This window comes from Diabrotica undecimpunctata, chromosome 9 (genome assembly GCF_040954645.1).
Source record: "Diabrotica undecimpunctata isolate CICGRU chromosome 9, icDiaUnde3, whole genome shotgun sequence".
NCBI lineage: Eukaryota > Metazoa > Arthropoda > Insecta > Coleoptera > Chrysomelidae > Diabrotica > Diabrotica undecimpunctata.
Window position 1 is genome coordinate 36,402,249 of NC_092811.1, and position 25,955 is coordinate 36,428,203.

At 35.3% G+C, this 25,955-nt stretch overlaps 1 protein-coding gene across 2 annotated transcripts in view; it reads right to left on the reverse strand.

Annotated features, from left to right (window-relative positions):
- The window catches only part of LOC140449849 (uncharacterized), a 52,572-nt gene that overhangs the window by 2,987 nt on the left and 23,630 nt on the right, over nt 1-25,955 (reverse strand). For both annotated transcript variants that reach the window (XM_072543217.1, XM_072543218.1), the window contains 2 exons: nt 25,406-25,644; nt 4,778-5,818 (listed from right to left, as the gene is read on the reverse strand). In XM_072543217.1, coding sequence (XP_072399318.1) covers nt 4,778-5,818; nt 25,406-25,644 — 1,280 coding nt within the window. The remainder of the gene's footprint in view (nt 1-4,777; nt 5,819-25,405; nt 25,645-25,955) is intronic.

The following is a 25,955-nucleotide window of genomic DNA, read 5'->3' on the forward strand; positions in this document are numbered from 1 at the left end:
AAAATATATCGAAGAGAAGATTTATGTTTTCAGAGACCTGTTATCTTGCTTTCGGACATATCATAGGATCTTGTACAGTGAACACACCGTTCAAATCTTCAATAATTAATTCAAAATCTATTAATTCAAAATTTATTGTCACACGAAATATGAGCAATACTGTGACAGAGCAAAATATCTGTCAAAGTTGTTTTAGTTTTTTCGGAGCTTTGCCAAAAAATATAAATTTTAGGCAATTTTTTCATACTTCACCGCATCATTTCTATAGTATATCTTCACATACTCTCTACTGAACTTAAGAGTAAAAGAACAGGAACAGAAAGAACAATTACCCCAAAATCCTCCTCGTACAATAAGAGACTATAAATACGCCTATAAACACTCAATGATACACTCAAAGAAAAGTTCAATGAAGCACCCACGGAAGCAGAAGAAACAATAGAAAGTATTTGGCACACCTTCAAAACAACAATCAGAACTATACAAAGAGAACAACTACAAGACAACATCAGAAAAACAAAGAATACATGGATTACAGAAGAAGTCCTAGAACTGATGGACATAAGGAGATCTTACAAAAAATATAAAAAAAGACCCAGAAAATCATCCGAAACAAAATCAGGAAAGCCAAAGAAGAATGGATGAGCAGCAAATGTGAGGAACTCGGATATTTACTAAAAAAGCATGACTCCTTTACTGCATACAAAAAGATTAAGAAAGTCACAAATATGAAGAAAAAATCACCACAACAACTTTAGTAGATGATAACAACCAAATAGTATCTAGTCCAGAAAATGTAGAAGATATCTGGGAAAAATACATTACAGATCTGTTTGATGACGAGAGAACAGAACCACAAATGAATATAGTACTGGAATCTTCCCAGAAGACTGGCTTAGATCGACATTTATACCTATACCCAAGAAAAATAAAGCAAATAGATGCTCACAGTTCAGATTAATTAGCCTGATGAGCCATTTTCTGAAAATTTTACTCAAAATTGTACATCAACGAATATACAGAGGATGCGAAAGAAACTGAGCGACAATCAATTTGGATTTCGTATGGGGCTTGGTACAAATGAGGCATTATTTGGCCTCCAGATATTACTACAAAAATGCCTAGATCAGCGAAAAGACGTGTTTCTCTGTTTTATCGACTACGAAAAAGCGTTTGATCGAGTAAAACATACAGAACTCATAGAAACCCTAACACAACATGGTATAGACCATAACACTGTAGCACTTATTAAAAAACTATATTGGGATTAAATGGCATCGATCAAAATAGACAATCGTCTCACAGCAGAATTGCCAATAAAAAGAGAAGTTCGTCAGGCCTGTGTACTTTCTCCACTGTTATTCAATATATATTCCGAAAAGATCTTTCAAAATGCCCTCGAAAATATTAAAGAAGAAATAAAAATCAACGGAGAATACGTAAACAACTTAAGATACGCAGACGACACCGTCATTATTGCGGACAATGCTGAGGGTTTACAACGACTTTTGAATGTCATAACCAGAGAGGGAGATAGCTTGGGACTAAATATAAACATAAATAAAACAAAAGTAATGGCTGTTACACGTGCACCAAATGTCGACATTAATATTTGTATCTATAACAAACATATAGAACCAGTACAAAGATTCCAGTATCTTGGTTGCTGGATAACAAACGATCTTGACGACGAGGTCGAAATACGTGCTCGTATAGAATATGCTAGGTCCGCATTTCAACGAATGAAAAAATTCCTCATAAACTCTACGTTATCGTTGGATATCCGATACCAATTTGTAAAAACGTTTATTTATTCCATATTGCTATACGGAGTGGAAACATGGACTCTCGGAATTACAAGTATGAGGAGTATAGAAGCCTTTGAGATGTGGGTTTTTCGAAGGATGCTGAAGATCTCTTGGACAGAGCACGTGACATAAATATTGTAAAAAACAGAAAAATGAGTTATCTACGACATATTTACAGAGGAGAAAAATACAACTTCCTACGACTTATAATGGAAGGGAAAGTGGAAGGAAGAAGAGGTCCAGGAAGAAGAAAATGCTCCTGGTTGAAGAATGTAAGAGACTGGACAGGCATGGGCACACATTCGATACTAAGAACAGCTGAAGATAGAGAGCAATTTGCTGTAGTTATAGCCAACCTTCAGTAATGGAGAAGGCACCTTAAAAAGAAGAAAACACGCCGACTGGAACCTCTTCAAAACAGCATCTGTCTGTCAACACTCCACAGTTAAGGTAATTTAAACCATCCTGATGATATCGATGATGGTATCACGGTTATTCATAATCTGATAAATCAAGCAATTGAGATATTAGTCCCCAATAGGGTCATTAAGCCTACAAAACCACCACTTCCTGACGACTGCTGCGTCAGTTTCAACGCACTCGAAACCCTCATATTAAAACAAAATATAACCGCCTGCCTGTTTCTGGTCAAAATTTAAAATCCTAACTAAACAGAGAACCAGCAACAGAAATACAATAATTTACCAGCAAACGAATAAGAAAGATACCTGACGGAACTGTTTAAAGGAAAGGAAAATAATAATCAACACCAAGACGTGCCTGAATTAAGACAAGAAATAGAAATCAGTTTTGAGGAAGTAGAGATAGCCATAAATTCACTCAAAAATAAAAAGTCACCAGGACCAGACGAAATAACCAACGAGCTTTTAGAACACGAAGGCAAAAGTATAACCCTAGAGATGACAAAACTTATACAAAAACTAATATTGCACTGCAAGATACCAGACGCATGAAGAAACAGCATATTGATACCAATGTTCAAGAAAGGAGATAAAGAAGATCCCAACAATTATAGAGGTATAAATCTACTAAACACCGCACTCCTAACCAACAAAATTAACAACTTTATCAGATGAACAACAAGGATTCAGATCCGAAAGATCCTGCGTAGACGCCGTATTTGTACTAAGACAAATCACAGAAAAGGCTATTGAATACAATAAGCATAGCATATATCTATGTTATAGAATTGACAAAGACTTTCGATACACCTACTGCATAAAAAAACATACCAATCAATATTATACAAAATAAATGGCAAAAATAAATGGAAAACTAACACAGTGTAAACCAGTACAAAGCGGAGTCAGACATGGTAACTCGTTAAGCCCATTTCTCTTTAATATAATCATGGACGAAATAATATAAGCAGTACGTAAGGGAATTGTTACAGAATGGGGAACAAAGAAGTCCAAATATTATGTTATGCAAACGAGACTGCATTAATCGCTGACACAGAAGATTAACACACACCTTCAATACAACAGTCAAAAAATACAATTATAATAATATCAGCAGAAAAAACCAAATGTATGACAACATCTAAATACCCACTATGATATAAAATAAAAATTAAGGTGAAAATAATAAAACAGGAAGCAAGGTTTAGATATCTGGGAATAGATATAACCAATTACGGAGATGTTGAAAAAGAAATACGACAACAAAGCTTAAAAGCAAGTAAAGTAGCAAGATCTCTTAATGACACAATCTGGAAGAAGAGACACCTAAGACAAGACACAAAAACAAGAATCCATAAAGCAGCAATTAGATCTATATTAACATACACGGCGGAGACAAACACTTGACACATCCAAAACGAGACGACTACTAGAAACAACAGAGATGAAAATACTCCGACGAATATTAGAGAAAAGCCTGTTGAATAGGGAGAAAAGCGAAAATATAAGAAGAACATGCAATATAGAAGACATAAATAAATGGGTGATAAAACGGAAAAAGGAGTGGGACAAAAATATTAGTGGCATGGCAGAGGATAGGATAGTACGAATAGCACGAGATAAGTCACCAAATGGACAAAGAAGTATTGGCAGACCAAGAAAAAGATGGTGCGACAATTTAAACAATTTATGAGGCTAATATTAAAGAGGAAACAGGCTTTAAAGCCTACATACAAGAAGGAAGAAGAAGAATAAGAATAATGCTCTGAAACCTAATATCAGTTGAAAATGGGAAGCTAATTACAAAAAAATAAAACTACTAATTATTATTTCAGCACTCACCCTACACTTCCAAAAAACATTCCTCATTTCACCTATAATTATAATTATACTAGAGCACAAATGTCAGTGTTGACTCGTTTAAAATTAAACCATGCTTCACTTATATAACATTGGAATACTTATTCTCCTGTCTGTATTTGTGACAACGTATCTATTGGTGACCGGTGACCTAAATCATATATTCCTCGAATGTTCTCTGAATTCTCGGTTCTCTTGAACTCTATATCAAGAACTAATTAACAATAAGTTTCCATTGCCGCTAAACATTAAAGCTCTTCTGTCTTTCTTAGATAAATCGGTACTTGATTTAATCATAAATTTTTATCAGAAATGCAGAAATTATAGTTTAAAGAAATATACAACATGAAAAATTTCACATAGTTAATAATTTTCATGTTTTGTGACAAATAGATTTTGCTATGATACACCCCCCCCCCCCTTCCACCCACCCACTGTGACCGCGCTCGACTGAAATCCAGTAATAAATAAACCGCCGCAGCTGATGCCGTGATTACAGTTAGTTAGGCTGACACTCCATCACTCATCACTCCTGTTCACGCCCAAAAAGATTACTCAAGCGACGAGTCACGTGGTGATGTGACGTCACGTGGTGACCCGTTATGAATTCCGATATTACACATAACACGCCCGATACTACTTTAAATATGAGAAACTAAGACAAAGTTTTCTGTTAAGATAACTTACCATGGAACTATTCAAATTTGGTTGAAGTTCTGTGAACATACTAACTGGAGTAAGTGGTTTCATAGTACTGGTATGATTGGCACTAGCATCTACTATATTTCCAATATTAAGTAAAGTAGCTTCTTCTGAGGTTATTGCAGACGTTTGATTCGAAGTAGAGTTCAAGACAAGTGGGTTTATACTACTGAAACTAATGTTCACATTTCCAGCTATACTACTATATCCAGTATTTTGAACAACAGTTATTGAAGATAGCGTACTTGAAGAACTCAAATTGTTTGTGTTATTGTTAGTTTGCATTTCCAAAGTTAAACTAGGCACAGTGCTTTCTACTGGCACTGTCGACGCTAAAGTAAAATTCATTGGCAATGGGGTACAATTCATTGGTATCAAATATGAAGTAACATTTGATGGTTGTGATGTGTCTAATGAATATGGACTAAAATTATTTGATAATGGGATTGTCACTGAAGTCTCATTCACTGGTACAGATATTAACAGCGTGGTAACATTATTTGGTTCTAATAAATTCACATTTATATTACCACTAATATTTGAACCTTTTATACCTAATTTCTCGTTACTAACAATATTTAAGTCTTCTTCAGGTTGGCCTAATTCAAGTAAATCATTTGGATTTATATTAATGCTAGTTTCATTTGATACTACAGTATCTATTCCACTAGTCTGCAATGAAATACTGAGCGTACTTTCGACATTACTCAAAGTTACCAGACTTTGATTAACTTGACTCTGAGGTATTTGGTATTCAGAAAAAGTCTGATTAGAATCTTGCAAAAGTGAAGAATCAACATCTTTTCCAATTCCTGCATCAACATCAGTAAGTTTTTGGACTTGATCATAATTTGGTAGTGGACTGGTTTCGGTAATTGTAGTTAGATGTATGGTTTCAGTCGTTTCTTCTTCAAAGTTCGATAGGTTTAGTTGATGTAAAGTATCCAACATTTTCATTGTTTCATCGGAGCAGTTGAAGGGTACTATTGATTTCTTTTGCTTTATCAAAGGGTTGAAGTCTACGTACTAAAATATTAAGAGTATATTATCTATTTATGATTTTTTCAGAAAAAAAGTTAGATGCATTAACTTTAAAAAGAACTTGTTATAAAATGTAGAAAAGAGAACTTTGTAGATAAGTAGGTATACTTGATAATCAAATTTGTAGGCAGTAAATTCTCCGAACTGTGAATGCGATAAACCAACAACATCGTTGCCAGTTTGTAATGATATATATTCTAGCAATTTATCATTTAATCATTGACATGCAGCAAAATTATCATATTAATGATCGTTTTGTATTTGTTAAGGTATATAATAAAATGTATTTAGTAACATCAATATTTATGTATAATATTATATTTATATACAATACTTATATATAGAAAATATCTAAAGTACGATAATATTCTTTGTAAAAGTCATACGTGACAATATCGCATTCTAGGACCGGTAGAAAGGAATAGTAGATCAACATTGTCATAATATAGAGAGAGATAAATTGCTCATTAACTTCCTAGCTTAGCATTCAGTAGCGTATCGTTCACACTGTTGCAGTGACTTTTAAAAATTAATCTTAATATAATATGATATGAGACTTATATTTAACTTTGAAGTATGTACTTCTTATCACAAAAAAAACACTTACTTTTAAATTCCATAATTTTGTACAAAACGTACGAAACAGAGAAACTTTCTATGACATTTAATGACAAACTATAATTTTTTTTAATGACATTTTTTGTTTGTTACAAAAATTCATTATCAAAAAGGCAGGTAGAGAGATTTACCCTGCTGTTATTTCAATGAAAGGTTTCTTTTCATTGGAATTACTTATATTTTAAATATACTAATTTACATAATTATGAAAATCCAATTCTGAACTTGTCGATTACATGAAGTAAACTTTTACAAGAAGTATTCATTTTTTTTAAGAGCAAAGTATATTGGTACAAAATGTATGTTAGTTTGAAAACTAGGTTAACAAAACAAACTTACTTACATACGAAAGTAATCGTAATAAAATGGTTCGACCTCCACAGGAAGTTAAAATATTAATCATCGTATGAAGACGACTCGTCGGCTGATGAAGAGCTATCGCGATCACTATTATTTACATTGATAATTAATGGTTCAACCGAAATGTCCACTCTTGTGTCTAAGTCACACATTCTATCTTCTTCTTTTATAGTGTGTCTTATACAATTTTTCCAAGACTCAGGTGTGACATTTTGTATGGCAGTAGCTAATAAGCACTAAGTTTTCCCTTGCCACCTGGTTTTTTATTTGAGCCCATATAAGCTCGATAGGGTTCAGGTCATAATGATAAGGAGGGAGGCGATGTACAATTATGTTGTTTGCACGAGCCATTTCATCGACTGCATATTTCTTGAAAACGGGTATATGTATCCTCGCGAGGTTTAATAATTGTACTTTCAACATGTTGTTATTGAATGGTATATTTTTTTGAGAGAGCCAGTTGATTATTTCACCTTTTTGCCAGGCAGTCGTTGGTGATGGCTCCAACCGTCGACTGTGGTATGACGCATTGTCCATAACAACGACAGAATTTGCTTCAAGGCTTGGTAGAATATTTGAAAACCAACCTTCGAATCTTTGAGCGTCCATTTCCTCATGGTAATCGTTGGTTTTCTTGGATTCGAATAGTAACAAGCCGTTGTCCAAAAAACCCGAATCGCTGCCTATATGTGTTATTATGAGCCTCCGTCCTTTACCCACTGGTGTTTTTAATCCTAATGAAAGCTCTTCAATGAAGGCTTGTCGACGACTTTTAATTTCCAAATCTTGCCACACCTTTGAGGCAGTATGACCTTGATTTAGCCAAGTTTCATCTAAATAGTAGACTTTTCGTCCTTCACGACGATACTCTCGGATTTTTTGTAAGTAATTTCTCCGCCACAAAACAATTTCATCTTTTTCTAAAAGAACACTATTCCTGCTTCTTTTTATATATTTAATGTTCATTTATTCTAATGTTCACAATAAAACACGTCGTGATATTTTGGGCATTGAATTATCGGAATTTATTTCAACTTCAACTTTCTTTAAGGTTGGGATTTCATTCCGAAAAAAGAAAGCATGGAATTTACTCCGAATAGCATATTTGGTATGATCTTCAAGCTGAATGCGTTTTCTACCTCTGGTTTCAATGATTTCAACAGTTCCATCATTCAATTTGCCTGCACTTTGTTTACAATTCTGTATACACTGTTCAATTTTTCACATGCGAAAAATCATGTCATTTTTTCGCTGTATTACTAGCTACCATTCTACCACAATTTTACAATTATTTCCCGTTCTCCAACCCTTCCTACTCACATTTTAACCCCACTCCATTAGAAATACAGACAGTTGTAAGATAGCAAAGAAAGTCACACTCTCTTGCCTGTTGTCTCTCGATGATAACGGACATTCTCTCTTGACTGCTGACTGTTGCTAAAACAGTCGTCCTCTTTTTCGATCTCTCTATCGCTTGGTACAGACTCACCACGCTTTTTCTCCACTCTAATTATCTCTCTCGCTTATAGTTACGCGAAAAATACCGCAAGTACTATTTTAAATCGTGTACAGACGCAAATGTGCTCTACATCGTGATCTAAGTGTTAATACGCGAAACACGTGTTCAGAAACCGGTAACCGGACAGTTTCCCCGTATGAAGAACAACCGCGACTGAAAGCCTCTAAATACCGCGAGTGTGTGTATGTGCAGCAGAAGAATTGGTAAGACTTTGTATAAACTTTTTATTTGCTATAATCTGTATAACCTTTTACCACATATCCTAATTTATTTGAACCAGCCGTATGTAATACAGTCCTCATCAACTGAAATTATATTCATAATTTCACATATGTACACCCTTTTTGTACATATTGTGGTCTATTCGAGTCGGATATAAATCATAATATCATAATCTCTCTCTCACTCCCTATCTCTCTGTCTCACATCTTGATTCTACATAGTTTGGTACACTTTTGAGTCATATGTAAATCCTCATTCTCTCTGTTTTATCTCATGCTCGATTGAACATATTTTGATCCAATTAGGTTCAGATAAATCTTATCTCTGCTGTAAATCTCATTAGATTTGGTCCTTCGAAATTATGTATTTCTATATATGTGTATATGTTCTGTGATATATATGTATATACGTATGTATTGAGAAATCGATATATTGTTAGATCGTTGTTTAATAATTCTTATCTGTGTAAATTCCAATTTTATGATTCTATTGTTAAAGGACGTTAGTTAGTCAGGTAGAATGACCCATTGATAGATACCTGTGACGTAGTAAAAATCCCAGCCTTTGTCAACCAAAGATTCTCATTATAATCCCAACTAATTGTATTGTTCTCTGACACGTTTTGCCAGAGGTACACGTCTAGGTAAATAATTTGGGATTTTGTCCTATTGTTCTGAATAATAAATTTTTACAAGAATTCTCCGCTGTTATTGTCATTAATCCCTAGCATAATAATCGCTTTATTCAAATCGCTTGATGACACAAACTAAATTTTTACAATAATCTCTGCCCTTAGAAAGTATTTGCATATTAATTGCTTTATTAAATCAATTAAAATTATCTCAGTGTTAATTTAAATTAAATTCACGACACCAAATATAATTTTCACACAAAAAAAAAACAAGAAACTGATAATCTCATTACACTCTTATATACATATTTTTTCTCTTCTCTTTGTAACCTTTCCAAGGGTCTCTAGGTTTTATTCTCTTTATCATTCATTTCTGTCTGGTACACTCTTATTACACTCTATATAACTATAATATACTCCAATTCAAAATGGCAGAAATTGCAGAATATTTTTATGCAATGCACGTTTCACAAAGAAATATCGCCAGAATTGCGAACGTTGTTAGTTCAAATGAAAAAGGCCTCTCTAATTGTAGAATTAGAGAATATATTACTCAGCTTAGGGCAGCTTATAAATCGTATTTGGATGCTTTGGAAAACCTGGCTGACGACGAAACTATTCTCGAAAGTGAGGAAGTAGATATTACTTATGAAAAATATATGGATGCTTTATGTTTCTTAGAAGAAAAACTGGAAGCTAAACAGGCTTTTAAATTTGGTACAAAATTTAAGGCGAATACTTCCAGTAAACACATTGTTAAAAGTACTGATTTGAATATAAATGGCCAAAAAGAAGTTAAAAATACATTTTACTCTGACTCCCTCCCCAATCAGTTCAAATAGATGAAAGAAATAACTGTAAGTACTTCGTTTAGTTCTGCAATTGTTCAAGCTCAGACGCAAGAGCTTCAAAAGCCGACTTATAAAAACACTTCTAATAACATTAGTACTCAAGATGTAATAGGCCAGCCTCTCTTAAAAAATGTGTTACCAGCACAAACAGTCACTTTTCAAACTACTCCAGAACAAAATATGATTACTGAAACTGTAATATCTGCATCTCCCGTGCTTCTTAACATTTCTCCCCCACAAATATTACAAGAATCCAATACCTTGGTTTCAAGTCAAGTTTTACATACACAAAATGTTTTAATCTCTGCTCCTATTCTAAAAACTGTCAATTTGTCTCCATTGGTTATTGAAAACTTAACTCAAGTACCGCCTTCTTGCGGTGTGCAAGCGGAATTGGCACAAAAACCTCCCCAAACTCGTATACAAATTCAAGATATCTCTCAACCTGAAACTTTAAATGCTCTAAATATACGACAGGTTAATAAACTTTCTATTCAAGCTCAGAATATATTCACTCCCACTTTCTTACATTTCAATAAAATTCCTACACAAAAATCTATTGATTTATTATCAATTGCAACACCTTGTAAAGGTGATGTACATGTCAATTTTTTGAAAATTATCCCTTCTCGGAATAAATCCATTGTTCCTCCACTAACACACGAAAATCAAATACTCCTCTCACAGCCTCGTATTGACACGGATGTCATCAAATTTCTCTCAATACAAACTGTTCTTACTCATACCACCTCACAATCTAATTCATTAGATTCAGTAGAACCTGCCTTTTCTTCTGTTACCGTGGCCCTACCATTCGCAGAGGGCCAAGTAACAACAGCTCCTGCAGTGCCCAACCATATTCTGTTACTGGAGGCCCAGTGTGCATTGCCCCCTCCTGATATGGTGAACGTTAATGTAACGTGCCCTACTCCGTTGTTTACTGTCCCTCAGGTTCAAACTTTTGTTAACCAAACCACACACTCAGTAGCCTCTCATACTATAAAAAATTATGCAAATATCGACAATATCGTGACCAGCGCCAATAACTTGGAAAGGTTACACATACTTTATTCTCAACTACGCTCGCTTCTGAACATTCACGGTTTCCAACTCTATAAAATATATTTAAATTCTCGTGCCTTTTCAAATGAGCATAATATGATCTTCACTTCAGAAGTTAATCTTGACTTAGTTAGTAGCTTCTCTAAGGTCCTAGGTATTAACAGGTCACCTTATCAAGACGATTTTTCTTTTAAGTTGCCTATTTGTGAAGAGGCGCCTCCCTTAACAAAAAGAAAATTATGTACCTATGTTTCTCGAATGTATAACTCCTTAGGAAAACTCTTATCTTTTAGAGTACACTCTAAATCTTTCTTACAACTTATCTGGTCATTGCCCTTAGACTGGTACAGTGATATACTGGATGACCTATTGATCCCGGATTGGAAATCATTATTGGATACATTCCAATCAATATCTAAAATAATTACATTTCCCAGATGCCTGACACTTCCACTGCCTAAATCGGATATGCAATTACATTGTTTCACCGATGCCTCTCAGGACATTTATGCTGCTTGTGTCTATCTTCGAGTCGTGTATAGTGACAACACAGTCACGTCTCGCCTCATAACATCGAAAACTAGAATAGCTCCACTAAAAAATAAACTAACTATTATTCGGTTAGAATTGTCTGGTATCTTATTAGGTGTCACTCTTACTAGAAAGGTACTTGAGGTTCTTTCAAAAAACGTCACAATATCTGAAGTTCACATATTTTCAGACAGCCTCATCGCTTTAACATGGATTTTAACAACTAAATTTACATGGAATCCATTTGTACTTCATCGTGTCAGTCAAATCAAAGAATTAAGTAAATCCTTTTTATTTCATCATGTAAGTTCCTCTTTAAACGTAGCAGATTTGCCCTCTAGAGCCTCAGATATCACTCAGTCAATTTTAAAAAAATTGTGGACCGAAGGTCCCCCCTTTTTAGTTTCCAGTGTAATAGACTACTCTCAATTCAGGATAAAAGAATGGACGGGAGATTTACTGGAACTCAGACACACTCAGGTTACTTTAAGCACAACCTCTGACATATCTCAAGTGAATAATACGCTTGAAACCCTTTTTAATAAATGTTCGTCATTTTCAAAAATTCAGAGAACTCTGGCATATGTTTTTCGTTTTCTCTCAAATCTAAGAAAAAGACATACTAATTCACCTTTAGAATTAGGACCACTGCAGGTTTGTGAAATAAGCTCCTCCACCACTGTGATTGTTAAGTACATACAATCACAGGCCTTTCCTAAAGAATTTCATGAGTTAAAACATCGGAAAATAATCTCTGATAAAACTATCAGGGCACTAAACCCCTTCCTCTCTGAGAAAACTGGACTTCTTCATGTAGGTGGTAGATTAGAATTTGCCCCTATCTCTTTCGAACAGAAACATCCCTTGCTACTACCATCTAATCATTCAGTTGTCAAATTAATGATAAAACAAATGCATGTTAAATTGGGACACGCCTTGACCACGTTGTCAAATTTTCGTTCGAAATATTGGCCTATCTCTGGACTAAGACAAACAAAGAAGATAATACACGACTGTGTGAAATGTTTCCGTTTCATGACACCCAAGTCAACACAACTTATGGCAGATCTCCATCCCGATCGTGTTCTCTCGACAAGACCTTTCCAAAAGGTCTCAGTAGATTACGGAGGTTTTTTCATGATCCGATCCTCTCATCTTAGAAAGGCTCCATTATATAAAGCATACATAGCCTTCTTCATATGTATGACCACCAAATGTGTTCATATCGAACTTGTCACCGGCTTAACAGCTGATGCTTTTATTCTCACCCTTAAAAGATTTATTGCAAGGCGGAGCGCTCCCGAGATTATATGGTCAGACAATGCCACTAATTTCTATGGTGCCCGCAATCAGCTTCTTGAGTTAAACGAACTCTTTAAAAGTAAGAACTTCTCGCAGAGGATTACTAATTTCTGCTCTGAAAACTCTATTCGTTTTAAATTTGGAGTGCCTCGTAACCCTTCTCAATTTGGGTTGCATGAGGTAGGGATTAAAGGTGCCAAATACCATCTTTATCGTCTTGTAGGAAATCTTCGTTTTACCTTTGAAGTTTTTTATACAATAATTTGTCAAATCGAAGCCATTTTAAACTCAAGACCTATCACTCAGCTCTCAAACGATCCAAATGATCTCTCAGTCTTAACGCCCGGACACTTCCTTGTAGGAAAAAGTCTCACAAGTCCACCAGAACCAGATCTCTCAGAAATACCACAGAACCGTCTTTCCCTCTTTCAGCATATCTCGAAAATTCATCAAACCTTTTGGAAAAGGTGGTCGGTGGAATATTTGCATATGACCCAACGTAGGAGTAAGTGGAACATCGCTACTGATCCTTTAAAGATAGGTGATGTTGTACTAATTAAAGATGAAGAGACTCCCCCACTCCTCTGGCCTCTGGCAAAGATTATCGAAGTGCTCCCAGGCAAAGACTCTCTTGTTCGAACTGTTAGGGTATCCTCACCTAATGGCGAATATCTTAGGTCAATAAAGAAAGTAGCTAGGTTACCCTTTAACCAATAGTGGTACTTTCTGTCAAACATGTATATAGTTTCTATAGACTTTAGTTTCTCTAGATTTTAAATAGTTTTTAGTTATCTTAGTTCATTACAACATTACCCCTAATGTATACTGGTTTACCCTCGTTCTCGAAGTTACTATTTGATACCCTATCCCAGTGGCGTAACTCTTCTCGCCCGCCCCCAGTATGTTCAATTTTTCACATGCGAAAAATCATGTCATTTTTTCGCTGTATTACTAGCTACCATTCCACCACAATTTTACAATTATTTCCCGTTCTCCAACCCTTCCTACTCACATTTTAACCCCACTCCATTAGAAATACAGACAGTTGTAAGATAGCAAAGAAAGTCACACTCTCTTGCCTGTTGTCTCTCGATGATAACGGACATTCTCTCTTGACTGCTGACTGTTGCTAAAACAGTCGTCCTCTTTTTCGATCTCTCTATCGCTTGGTACAGACTCACCACGCTTTTTCTCCACTCTAATTATCTCTCTCGCTTATAGTTACGCGAAAAATACCGCAAGTACTATTTTAAATCGTGTACAGACGCAAATGTGCTCTACATCGTGATCTAAGTGTTAATACGCGAAACACGTGTTCAGAAACCGGTAACCGGACAGTTTCCCCGTATGAAGAACAACCGCGACTGAAAGCCTCTAAATACCGCGAGTGTGTGTATGTGCAGCAGAAGAATTGGTAAGACTTTGTATAAACTTTTTATTTGCTATAATCTGTATAACCTTTTACCACATATCCTAATTTATTTGAACCAGCCGTATGTAATACAGTCCTCATCAACTGAAATTATATTCATAATTTCACATATGTACACCCTTTTTGTACATACACTTTCCGTCGAAACTTTAGTCAAATCACTACACAGGGTAACTACATCGTTGACCGACATACTATAATTCCTTTCACGGAGTCCACAATACACATTGAATATAATAGTTTTTTCTCCCATCGAAAAATTTGTACGTCGTTTACTTTTATTGCTTTCACTTTCCATATTACTCACAACAGTAAAATAAGTGTTCACTGCTTAGACAATCTAATCGATATGTGGGTCATGTCCTGCGGTGGCGCCACGATGAGTAGAATACTATTTTGCTGACGTCACGTTGCGTAGCAACGACGAATAGAATCGACGGTTGCTTGTCGATCGTCATCACACGACTGTTTACTTCGATAGCAAAACAACTGAATACCTGACTACCTGAGTAGCCGACTTTCACCGACTATCGCGGTTTTAGGAAGGTTTAACTATTACCTTCTAAACTAAAATTATTTATTGTAATTAATTCAAATTTATAAAACAATAAAAAACAGTAATGGGTTGTACAGCGATGTAGTATATCTTTTCTAAGTAAAAATATTAAGAGAAGAAAAGTTTTGATTCTAAAAGTATGTCGAGTGGGAGATAAAAAAATTGAACGTATTAAACGAGCACTGAAAGATGTATGTGGCGTCCTTCATCATTTTTAGTGGCGAATTTTGATCTCTCGTCCCAAAAAATTCCAGCTTACCAAATTTCGTGTTGTTATCCCATGCCTATCACGAAATATTTAAAAATAAAAGTTTAACTTTGACCCCCTTTATTTTGGTTATTATCAACTTTCGTACTAAAGTAAGTTAGTTTAAATCGGCCTATTTTAATCTCAGGAATCTAAGATTAAGTTATGGACATTCGTTACCAAACACCATGTATATTATATTAATATATATAATAACCCAAATGTCAACAATAATCATATTAAAATTAACATAGTTATAAATAGGTACATATTTATTTAATACAAGTAGCTTTGTCGTAACTTTTTATGATATTTTTCATACGCCATTGGAAGACCTACAATAGCAACGAACCATCACTATTACTTCCAAGAATTTACTGCCTAGATTTCTGGATTCTGACTATAGTAGATAATTAATGAATAAGTCAGATCGCAATACAAGAAGCATGACAAATAACTAAAAGGTAAAATATTAATAAAAATAAGAACATTAGGGTATAATTTTTCCACGGATTCTTTGGTTTTACGCTTCTTCTCTGATTTTTCTATAAATTTTCCCCTATTTTTCTATAGAGCAATTATCATTTCTTTGCAAAAAGACGAATAAAGTGGTAATGATAATGTTGCGGTCTAACCGGACGGGAACGACAATGTATTTCTTCTTCTCTAGGTACAGTGTCCGTATTCAGACGTTGGCCGTCATCATGTCTACAATTTCCTGAAACCTTTATATATCGGCTGCTACGCGTGAACTGCCAGGGGATCGCGCAGTGAGAGACATAACACGACTGCTTAGAACCCCTTTCGACCCTCAGGCACCCCATGAACATCCAATCATGGCGCCTGTGGATCACCAAACCTTCATACAATTCTGCCAAATCGGCAAATCGAACGCACCGGGGCCTGACAAGATTGCCAGGAACTGTGTGCGTCACCTCCCGCTGAGCGTCACTCTATACTTGACGAACATAATCAATGCCACTCTTAAACTCTGCTACTTCCCAAAACCTTGGAAAGTAGCACATACAATTATGCTCTTGAAAAAGGGCAAGCCGCATACCGACCCACACTCTTACAGGCCGATATCTCTCCTTAACGCCCTGGCGAAAGTCTTCGAGAGGATCCTTAAAGAAAGACTCGTAGACTTCTCCACAGAACACAGCATCATCCCACCTTACCAATTCGGCTTTAGAGAAGGGTACTCTACCAAAACGGCATTGACTGAAATCGTCACACACCTTACACAAAGTCTGAACGACGGCAATTTGTCACTAGGCATCTTCCTCGATGTTCAAAAAGCCTTCGACCAAGTCTGGCATGTGGGACTGGTCAAGAAACTCGTGAGCATCGGGCTACCTACTCCATTCGTCAGACTCATCCACTCTTATGTCTCTCAACGGCGGATTACAGTTAAGAAGCGTGATCGATACTCTACATCCTTCACTCCCACTGCGGGAGTCCCTCAGGGTTCCGTGTTGGCACCAATACTTTATACAATATACAACAGCGACTTCCCTAATCCCAGATACACACATACAACTACCTTACTATACGCAGACGATACTGCACTCCTGACAACTACACCACACGTCGACTCTGTACTTAGGTTCGCTCGAGATCATCTGCTCCTTGTTGAACAATGGTGCCAGAGATGGAGAGTGACACCTAACCCTAACAAAACACAGATGATCCTTTTCAGACACCCATATCGTAGCCAATACATTACACCTATCATCACCGAAAGGCACAATTTGAGTCTATGGGGAGAACGACTCCGTCTCCGAAACCAGGTCGAATATCTCGGCGTGCTGTTTACGCAAACACTACGCTGAAGTGACGACACTGAAAGAACCTGTAATAAGGTTAGGAGCCGACTCGGACTTCTCAACGCTCTTACTGGCAGATTCGGCCGCACTCACTCACATACACTTATCCATACTTACAAAACATTTATCAGACCGGTCATCAAGTACAGATCTTGCATCTGTGCTGTGATGCCCAAACATCTCAACAATAGACTAATCACACTGGAAAGGAGAATCTTACGTAAACTTAACAGAAAACGACGCGACTATCCTTCGGCACTCATTCATCTCCTGTCGAACATCCAGCCCATCAATGAGAGGCTTTCCTCTCTGAGCAGGAGTTATACAATTCGCACCATCCGGGGCCAAAACCTCAGAGCCCAAAGCATTCAGAAGACGACCTAAACCCAAACTCCCATTCCTACCCGCTATTCTGCTGGAACTCACCAGCAACGAGCTCCCTGACGAATACATTGATATACAGGAGGCAACTCCGCTCTTTTACCGTCGCTTATTATAATACCGAAAGTTCACTTCGAACTGACACCGACGGGGGGGGGGGGGGGATCGGTTTTCTGTGGTTTTCCGATCCCATTGCACAATGATACCCCGTCGTTTTTCGAGGTACCAGTCCACAGCTGTCAGCGCTGTCAGAGCCCTCACGCGTCGCGACATTCATTCAAAACTCAAATAGATTTTGTCAATTAATAAACATATAATTTCCATATATTTACTAATTTTGTTTTAGATCAAAAAAAATTCTGAAAGGAACCGTTCAATTCTATCCCTTTCGCCCCCGATTGTCCAGGACTAGTAAAGCAGCCCAACCACCAACATACACCGCAACACCAGTGGACACGACAAAAATCCCAGTGGCACACCCACCAAAAAGGAAACACGTCCTGAAGAGGCACAAGCTTAAAACAGGACAGCAGACACATCCAATACAGAAGATATACACACATACACAAAAACCAACGCTACAATGAATCGAAATAATTATTTTACTGTGGAACCTCACACAATTCATTATTTTATGAACATCTTCATTGAAAGTGGGCTAAACCACGATATTTTTAGAATCCGGTGATAGGATCACAATTCGAATACTTCCAATTTGTTTAGCATTGTGCTTCTTAATGTACCGTTCGCGTCATAAAAAACTGGTACAACTCTTATTACCGAAAATCATGTTTTTCAAGTTGTGTAAGTTGATCTTGTCACATGTGTCATTCTAATTTCTAGGGCACTGTTGCCAGTTCAACGAAAACATTATATGAAATCAGCTAAAAGCAGGGCTGTGTGACAGACCGCCAGTTTTGAGTATTCTAAAAACTAAAACATCGAGCATTCTTGATCAGTCAGTCACATTAAATTTGTTTAAACATGCATCCTAAAAAATTCTCATATTAATTTTGTAATTTTTCATTATCTCAATTAAGTACTCATACCTTGATTTGTGTTTTATTATAATTTATAAAAATATTTCAATTCAAATATAGTGATAGATAAAATCAATCTAGACATAACTTTAAATTATTATAATAAAACATTACAGTGAGGTATTGGATTGTAACTGTCACTTTATAATCTACGTAGGATAAAGTATAATGTTAGTTTTTGTTAATGTTATCGTTCATATAATAAATAATAAATTAATCTTGGTAATTGGCCTGTGACTAAACTTATTGATACAAAAAACAGTTCGTGTTCGGTAGGTAATTGAAGTAAAAAATTAGGTATAGTAAATGCATTCCAATGTTCCCTGTGCCAATAATCTAGGTTGAAAGATCCTTCAAATATTTTGGATATTAGCTGAACCCTATCTCTGGTTATTAAATTTATTAAATACGGTTTTTTGTTGTTAATGATAAAAATAATACCTATCTAATAATAACTTTATTTTTTTTTAATTAGATTTAGTGCAATTCCGTTATCTGTGATGGCAACAGCGAATTAATTCACGAACCACTGTATCCAGTCTGAACCCAGGTTTACATTGGGAAAAAAAAGTGTACCAGTTTTATATGACGGGAAGTGTACATTGCTCAGAACTGTATAATAGGGTAGATCACACATACCATTTCAGGGCCTTCTTGCAAATATGCATTGACAGGTTTCTGTTACATAAAACTGGTTTCCAGGTCATAAAGGCCTTACCTTTATGACCTTTATGACCTATTTAACCCTTTGTGGACGTAATTTTTTTTGTTTATATTAAATGGTGAATAATTTGTTTTCAGGACATATTAGGGCAAAAGCAAGAACTAGGGCAACCACGCCACATGTAAAGTACGCAGAATAATTCGGTTTTTGAATGCGTAAAATGTTCGCCCTATCGATATTTAGAAGCAAATAAAGGTTGTTTATGATGAGAATGTATGAAACGAATCTTCGGTAAGGAAATGTTGAATTATGTATTATGTTTAACCAAGGATGAATAACTGTGCGTGATGAAGAAAAAGTTAATGAAAAAATAAGGAAAACCGGCGATTTACTTTAACCACAATTTAGAACTCTTTTTCACAAACTATAGTGACTATAAAAAATGTGCGCTCGAGTGGTACCCAAGGTTTTGACAGAAATCCATTAGACAAAAAGGAATGGGAGCAGCACTTAATTTCTTTACCCGATATCACAATAATGGTAACAAATTTCTTGACCACATTGTAATGGGAGACAAAACTTGGGTTTCTTACAAAACTCCTAAAACAATCCCAGGATATCAACTATTTTTTTGGGGCCATAAGGATTAAATCCATGTAGAGTTTATGCCTAGGGGTAACACAATAAATTCAAAAGCCTATTACAAAAGTCTTCAAAGATTAAAACGTGCAATACAGAATTAAAGATGTAGCATGTTGTCGACGAATATGTTTCTGATCCATGACAATGGTCGACCTTATGCATCAGCAAGAACTTCAACATCTAAAATGGGAAATTTTCAAGTACACGCTCTATACTCGTAGTCCAGACCTTGCGTCTACCGATTATCATCTCTTCCAGAAACTAAAATAATTCTTAAAGATTCTTTAAGAGCTTAAAGAAGAAATCATGGCTCAGCCGTTTGACGATGGAAGGCTACAACACTGGCATAGAAAAACTGATCATTATGAGGATATTTCCGAAATCTGTGACCTCAGATACCAGCTTTTTTTTCTACCCTGAGTCACGTAAAAACAAAACCTTGAAAGACGGTCGCAAGCCAGTCGTTGTAGAAAAGTATCTTCTCTCTTGTGAAGGAATTAACAGATAGTGGCAAATTGGTGGTGCAGAAGGCACAAATTCTCGCGTGTCTCATATTTTAGTATACGTACTTACTCAACAAGTATATCGCGAATCAGAAAGTTTAAAGGTTATCTCTATTCGCTATTCAACAATAGCGGCCGATATTCGTGAGTGTACGTTTAAGCTATATATGTTTTTTGGAAAATTAGTAGAAGCTGTATTATCGAAACAAGTTACTGTATATCTAGGCAAGAGATACCCAAGAACCCAGCAGATAAGGTAAGGCCTGAAGCAAGAAAATATAAAACTGTTTTCGTGTGCGAAACTTATACAGATACATTATCACAGTTTCAGTTTCTTGTCATTTCTATTAGTAGTAGTATATTAGTATAACCCAACAAACGTATCCCTTTGTTAGGTATTAGTTATAATAAGTGTGTTGAAACCACCTCTCTCTTTAAATTTATTGAGGTAGATTTAAGCCTTGTAGGAAGCAGTCTCTATGGTACATTACGTGCACAGCAAATTACCTATTCTCATTGAACCAGCACCTATAGAACCTTATATTAATTAATAATTTTATACACATGGGGGTCTAATTATCAGCCTCCCAACAATGGTGTTATCTTTTATTTTGAATTTTTTTTGCCAACATGTTCTTTCTAGAACATGGAGATGGATACTAATTATCCGAATAAGTAGATTGGAAGGAGAGGCCCTATTAAGTGGCTACCGACGTCACCAGACTTACCGCCACTTGACTTTTTTCCAGGGGGTGACCTTCAGTCAGTTGTGTATAAAACTCAACCTGCGTCACTTGGGGAATTGCGAGAAAAAATTACGCAAGCATGTGGCGCTATTACTAGAACAACATTTGCCAAAGTTCGTGCAGAATTTGAAAATAGGCTGTATTATTGTTTACAAAACAGCAGAATCCACTTTTAACATTTACTTAATTAACATTTTTAATAAATTTGTAGTTCAACAAAAACCTCATTAAATTTAAGCCAAAGTTTCACAATTATTGCTGTACCCTGTATAATTATTATTTATACCAATCAATAGCATTTTTTATAGTCTTTTCAATGATGCATCACAAGTCGGGACTTGCAATTTAAACTTTTTTGGTTGTGGTGGGTGGGGCTTAGGGGGTTGATGTGGGTAAGTTCTCTTTCATGTCATTTTAGTTCCTTTATATTATCCTAGAATCAGTTTCAAGCAATTTTGATATCAGCTTTTGTTCGTGAGTTATAGCCCATTGTAAGTTTTAAAATTTACACACTGTATATATATATATATATATATATATATATATATATATATATACCATACGGCTTTTCAGAGTTACATAGGTCTCTCAAAATCTTGTATACCACTTCACTTAATCAGGTAAATAAAACAGCAATCTTTCGTGTACCCTCTATAATATTTGCTGTAAACAATTGGTCTATAGAAAATGTCACACTGAGAGGGCAATAGTGCAAAATATTTTATATCAGTATACGTATACAGTAGAATAAAAAGGCATTGATGAGTTATTGACAACGAAAACTATGAATTTTGCATATAAAACGTCAACCTGAGATATACAATTAAATCATATTCATAAGAGTAATATTTGAACACCTCTTTACAAGAACAACATACAATAACTGTAGTTTTAATGTTTTACATAAAATAGAAAAAACCTACATAATTTCTAGGAAAGAATTTGGAAACTTGGAAATGATATTATTTATAGATATTATATATAATATTCAAATTTCCAATTCTTTCATAGAAATTAGATTTTTTCTATTGTATGTAAAATATTAAAAATACAGTTATGTTGTTTCTATAAATAGGTCTTCATTTCTTTTGTAAAACTTCTGCTACAAATTACCATCATTAACATAATCACCTAAATATGGCCATAAACTTGTTTGTCATAATTAGTATTTGATAAACTCCAAGCTTTCCCTATTTCACCCCCTACCCATCCTTAGGGTGAAAGTGCTTTTGGAAAACGAAACTACACTTCAAAATTTAGTCCGAGTTTCAACAAAGAGCATGGAGTCCCATAAGTTTAAATCCGGTGAATTATTTAACGGTTGCGCTAAACTCGTAGTGTTAAATGTGTTGTGTTTTTTACAAAATACGGAACAACTTAATGTAAGTGCTGCTGTAAGACGTACTTCGTTGATGACTGGTGTTAGCGAAAGAAGCATTTACAATTTCAAAAAAGAAAAAGAACAGAGTGGAACGTTGAAATCGCAAAAAAAAACGTAAAAAACTAGTGTGTCAATCAAATTCTAGAATATTCACATATGACGAGGGTGTAAGAAGTATTCTACGGAGAATTGTTCATTGTGAATTTTTCATGAAAAATTTGCCGCCATTCTTAAAGCATATACATAACTTTAAACAAGGTAATGAGAATATACAGCCGTTGTCTCTTTCTACTTTATACAGACTTCTGAAAGATATTATATTTTTTTATAAGAAACGTGGCCGAAGAAGCATTATGGTGGAGCGAGAGGATATTATTCATTGGCGCCATAATTATTTGAGAACTATACGACGTTTGCGAAAAGACCATTGCAATATCATATATTTGGACGAATCGTGGGTTAATGTTGGCCAATCTATAAATTACGAATGGTGCGATACTACGATACAAAACAGTCGTGATGCTTTTCTCAAAGGTTTAAGTACTGGCTTAAAAGCATCTACTAAACAAGGTCCACGATATTTTTTATTGCAAGCAGGTTTTTCAGGAGGTTTCCTTCCTGGCACCCAGCGTGTTTTTCTGGCAAAGAAAAATGATGGCGACTATCACGATGAAATGGATGCCGCATATTTTGAGTTGTGGTTTAAGGATACATTAATATCAAATTTACCAAATAATGGTCGCAGGAATGTCATTGTAATGGACAATGCATCGTACCACTCCCGTAAAGAGAGATTCCCTAACAATTCCTGGAATAAAGCTGCAATCAAGAAATGGCTAGTGGAAAAAGACATTTTTTTCGAGGAGTGTTATTTGAAATCCGAGCTATTACAAGCAGCGCGTGCTTTTAAAGATCAATACGATAAGTATCATCTTGATAAGTATGCTTCACAACATAATGTTTATATTTTAAGGCTTCCTCCATATCACTGCGAATTGAATCCTATAGAAATGGTGTGGAACCAAGTTAAGCGATATGTAGGTACCCATAATACCACTTTTAAAAACGACGAGGTACGCCAGTTAATCGACGACGGTTTCGCACGCGTCACAGAGCAAAATTGGCGCAATTATGTCACTCATGTTGTTGAGAAAACGGAAACTGAGATGTGGACTGCGGACAACCTGTAAGATGACGTAGACCAATTGATAATACACGTGAACACAGGGGAGAGTAGCGAAAGCGAATCCGACATCTCGGATTTAGAGGACGACTTAAGTATAATTAATTGAATATCTGTGAGTAACCCCGATTATTTTACACTGTATAACCAATAAAATGCATTTACCAGTCCAATCAGAATATGAGCTTTTCGGATATTGGGCTGGGTGCACGGAAATCGAGTTCCCGGAGGTTCCACCCTGTATATTTATAGCTATCAAGAAATGTAATTTAAAATATATTTGTTAGTTTAATAAAGTATAAATATAATATATTGTTAAATAACTTACACTATAAACCTTATACCTGCTCATCTGGTCAAGTGTGGGCAAGGAAAACCATTATCCCATATGAAATAACACAAGGTTTCGCTGAAAACTACCAGGTTGCTATGCCAAGAAACTAGGTAAACTTATGTTGTGTGTAAAAAATGCGAAACTGCATTATGTTTTAACAAGGACAAAAACTGCACTTCAGATTTCCACAAAAAAAATTTCATAGTAGGTGTTAAAATTTCGCAGTGATTCAAGTGCGCAACTTGTTTTTTTAATAACATCGCCGGGATTAAAAAATGCGCAAAGCTTTTTCGATATTCCCGTTCCTGATAATTTTTCACATATTTACAAAAGAAAAAGTTTTTCTTGGATATTAGGCTGGGTGCACGGAAATCGAGTTACCGGTGGTTACACCCGGTATATTTATAGCTATCAAGAAATGTAATTTAAAATACATTTGTTAGTTTAATAAAGTATACAGTTTTATAATAAAATTCTCGCTAAAAACTTAAGGTCTTTTTATTCAAATTCATGCCTCTTATTTGGCTACTTGAAGGCAATTATTTTATCAATATATTATTTTATAATAAATAACAGAGCCCGGCGTAGAGATCTGGGTACGGTTCTGTGACTACCACTTGGACCTGTTTGTATCGCCAAGCACAAGGCGTGAAATCCGGCAATTGTGCATTCCTATATTAGCCGTACTGCACTCTCGGTGTGACATTTTCTATAGACATGCTTCAAATACTTCAAAATTATCGCCCTGCTTGAAAACTATTGCCGAAATGTTCCCAGTATTAACCACTGTAACAGTCAGTTGGAGAAAATATAAAATATTTTTGTTTTACCCAAACTTTTTTTCCACAATTTTTTTCGTCGCCAAATAATTGTAAGTCTATTGCCAAAATAATACCCTAACTATAAAAAACACTTTTATTAGTCAGAAAATATCTGCTAAAAGGGTAAACACATGTTTATCGCTTTACAGAATGTTTACAAGTTATATTTTAGGTTGACAGCTGACGGTTGACAGACAGCCGTCAGTTATCACCCTAAGGTCTGGTTCACACTGTTTAAAGCTTACGACACTACATAAATATAATTCAGATATACTTAACCTCTTCTGAGAATAACAGTAATGTTCAATTCATAGTAATTTTAATTGTTAATTTCTTTTATGTGATCTACTTTGTGAAAGTGACATTTTATTAGGAGCTACTGAAAACCCTTCTTTCTAATATCAAGGAGTTATTGTGTTTAAGGCACCTTAAATATCATCCAGCATTCAAAATTTCGTGCTTACCTCTAACTATTATAACAAAATAAACTATGCAGCTTAGAGCACGAAATGCATATCTGTTGAGCTTTTTTAGATCGTCAACCACTATCAACTGTAGTCAGGAATTTTAGTCAGGAGAGGGAGAGATATTTTTGACATCCTACCTCCCAAGATATGTTACCACAACGAAGAAGTATTAGCAGATCGAAAAATGTTAAAGGAGAATAAGAAAAAACAAGTTAGAAACAAATTTATACCAGAAATATCAAATATCACTTACCTTATTGTTGTTAACATCACTAGGTTCTTCTATTGTAATACCGATGTTTGACTGAATGTTAAAATCAAATAATTCTGGTTCGACTATATCATAAACGTCTCGTTTGGTCTTAGCAATATTTTTATTTTCTTCTTGTTCTTTTCGATATATCAACACACCAGGTAACATATCTTGTTCTTTGTACAATTTAGACGGTAATACTGAATAATTAACAGTCAAGTTTTCATTCGTAATGGATTCTACAAGAAAAAATTAAATATATAGAACAAGTTGTAAAAATGACAAATTTGTTGTCAAAAATAATGTGAATATCCCTATACTCCAGTTTAAATTATTGATAGCACATTTGTGATGATGCAACTGATAATCTCCAACATAATTTCATAAATCAGTGATGAAGAATTTTTAGAAAATTATTTGAAATTACTTTGTTTCCAATGTTGCAGTAATTTTATTATACCGTTATTGTGGGTAACTACCTATATAATCTGTTCAGTTATAAAACTGACTCTTTTGCTTTTCATCTTGAAGAAATATTCCAGCCGCACTT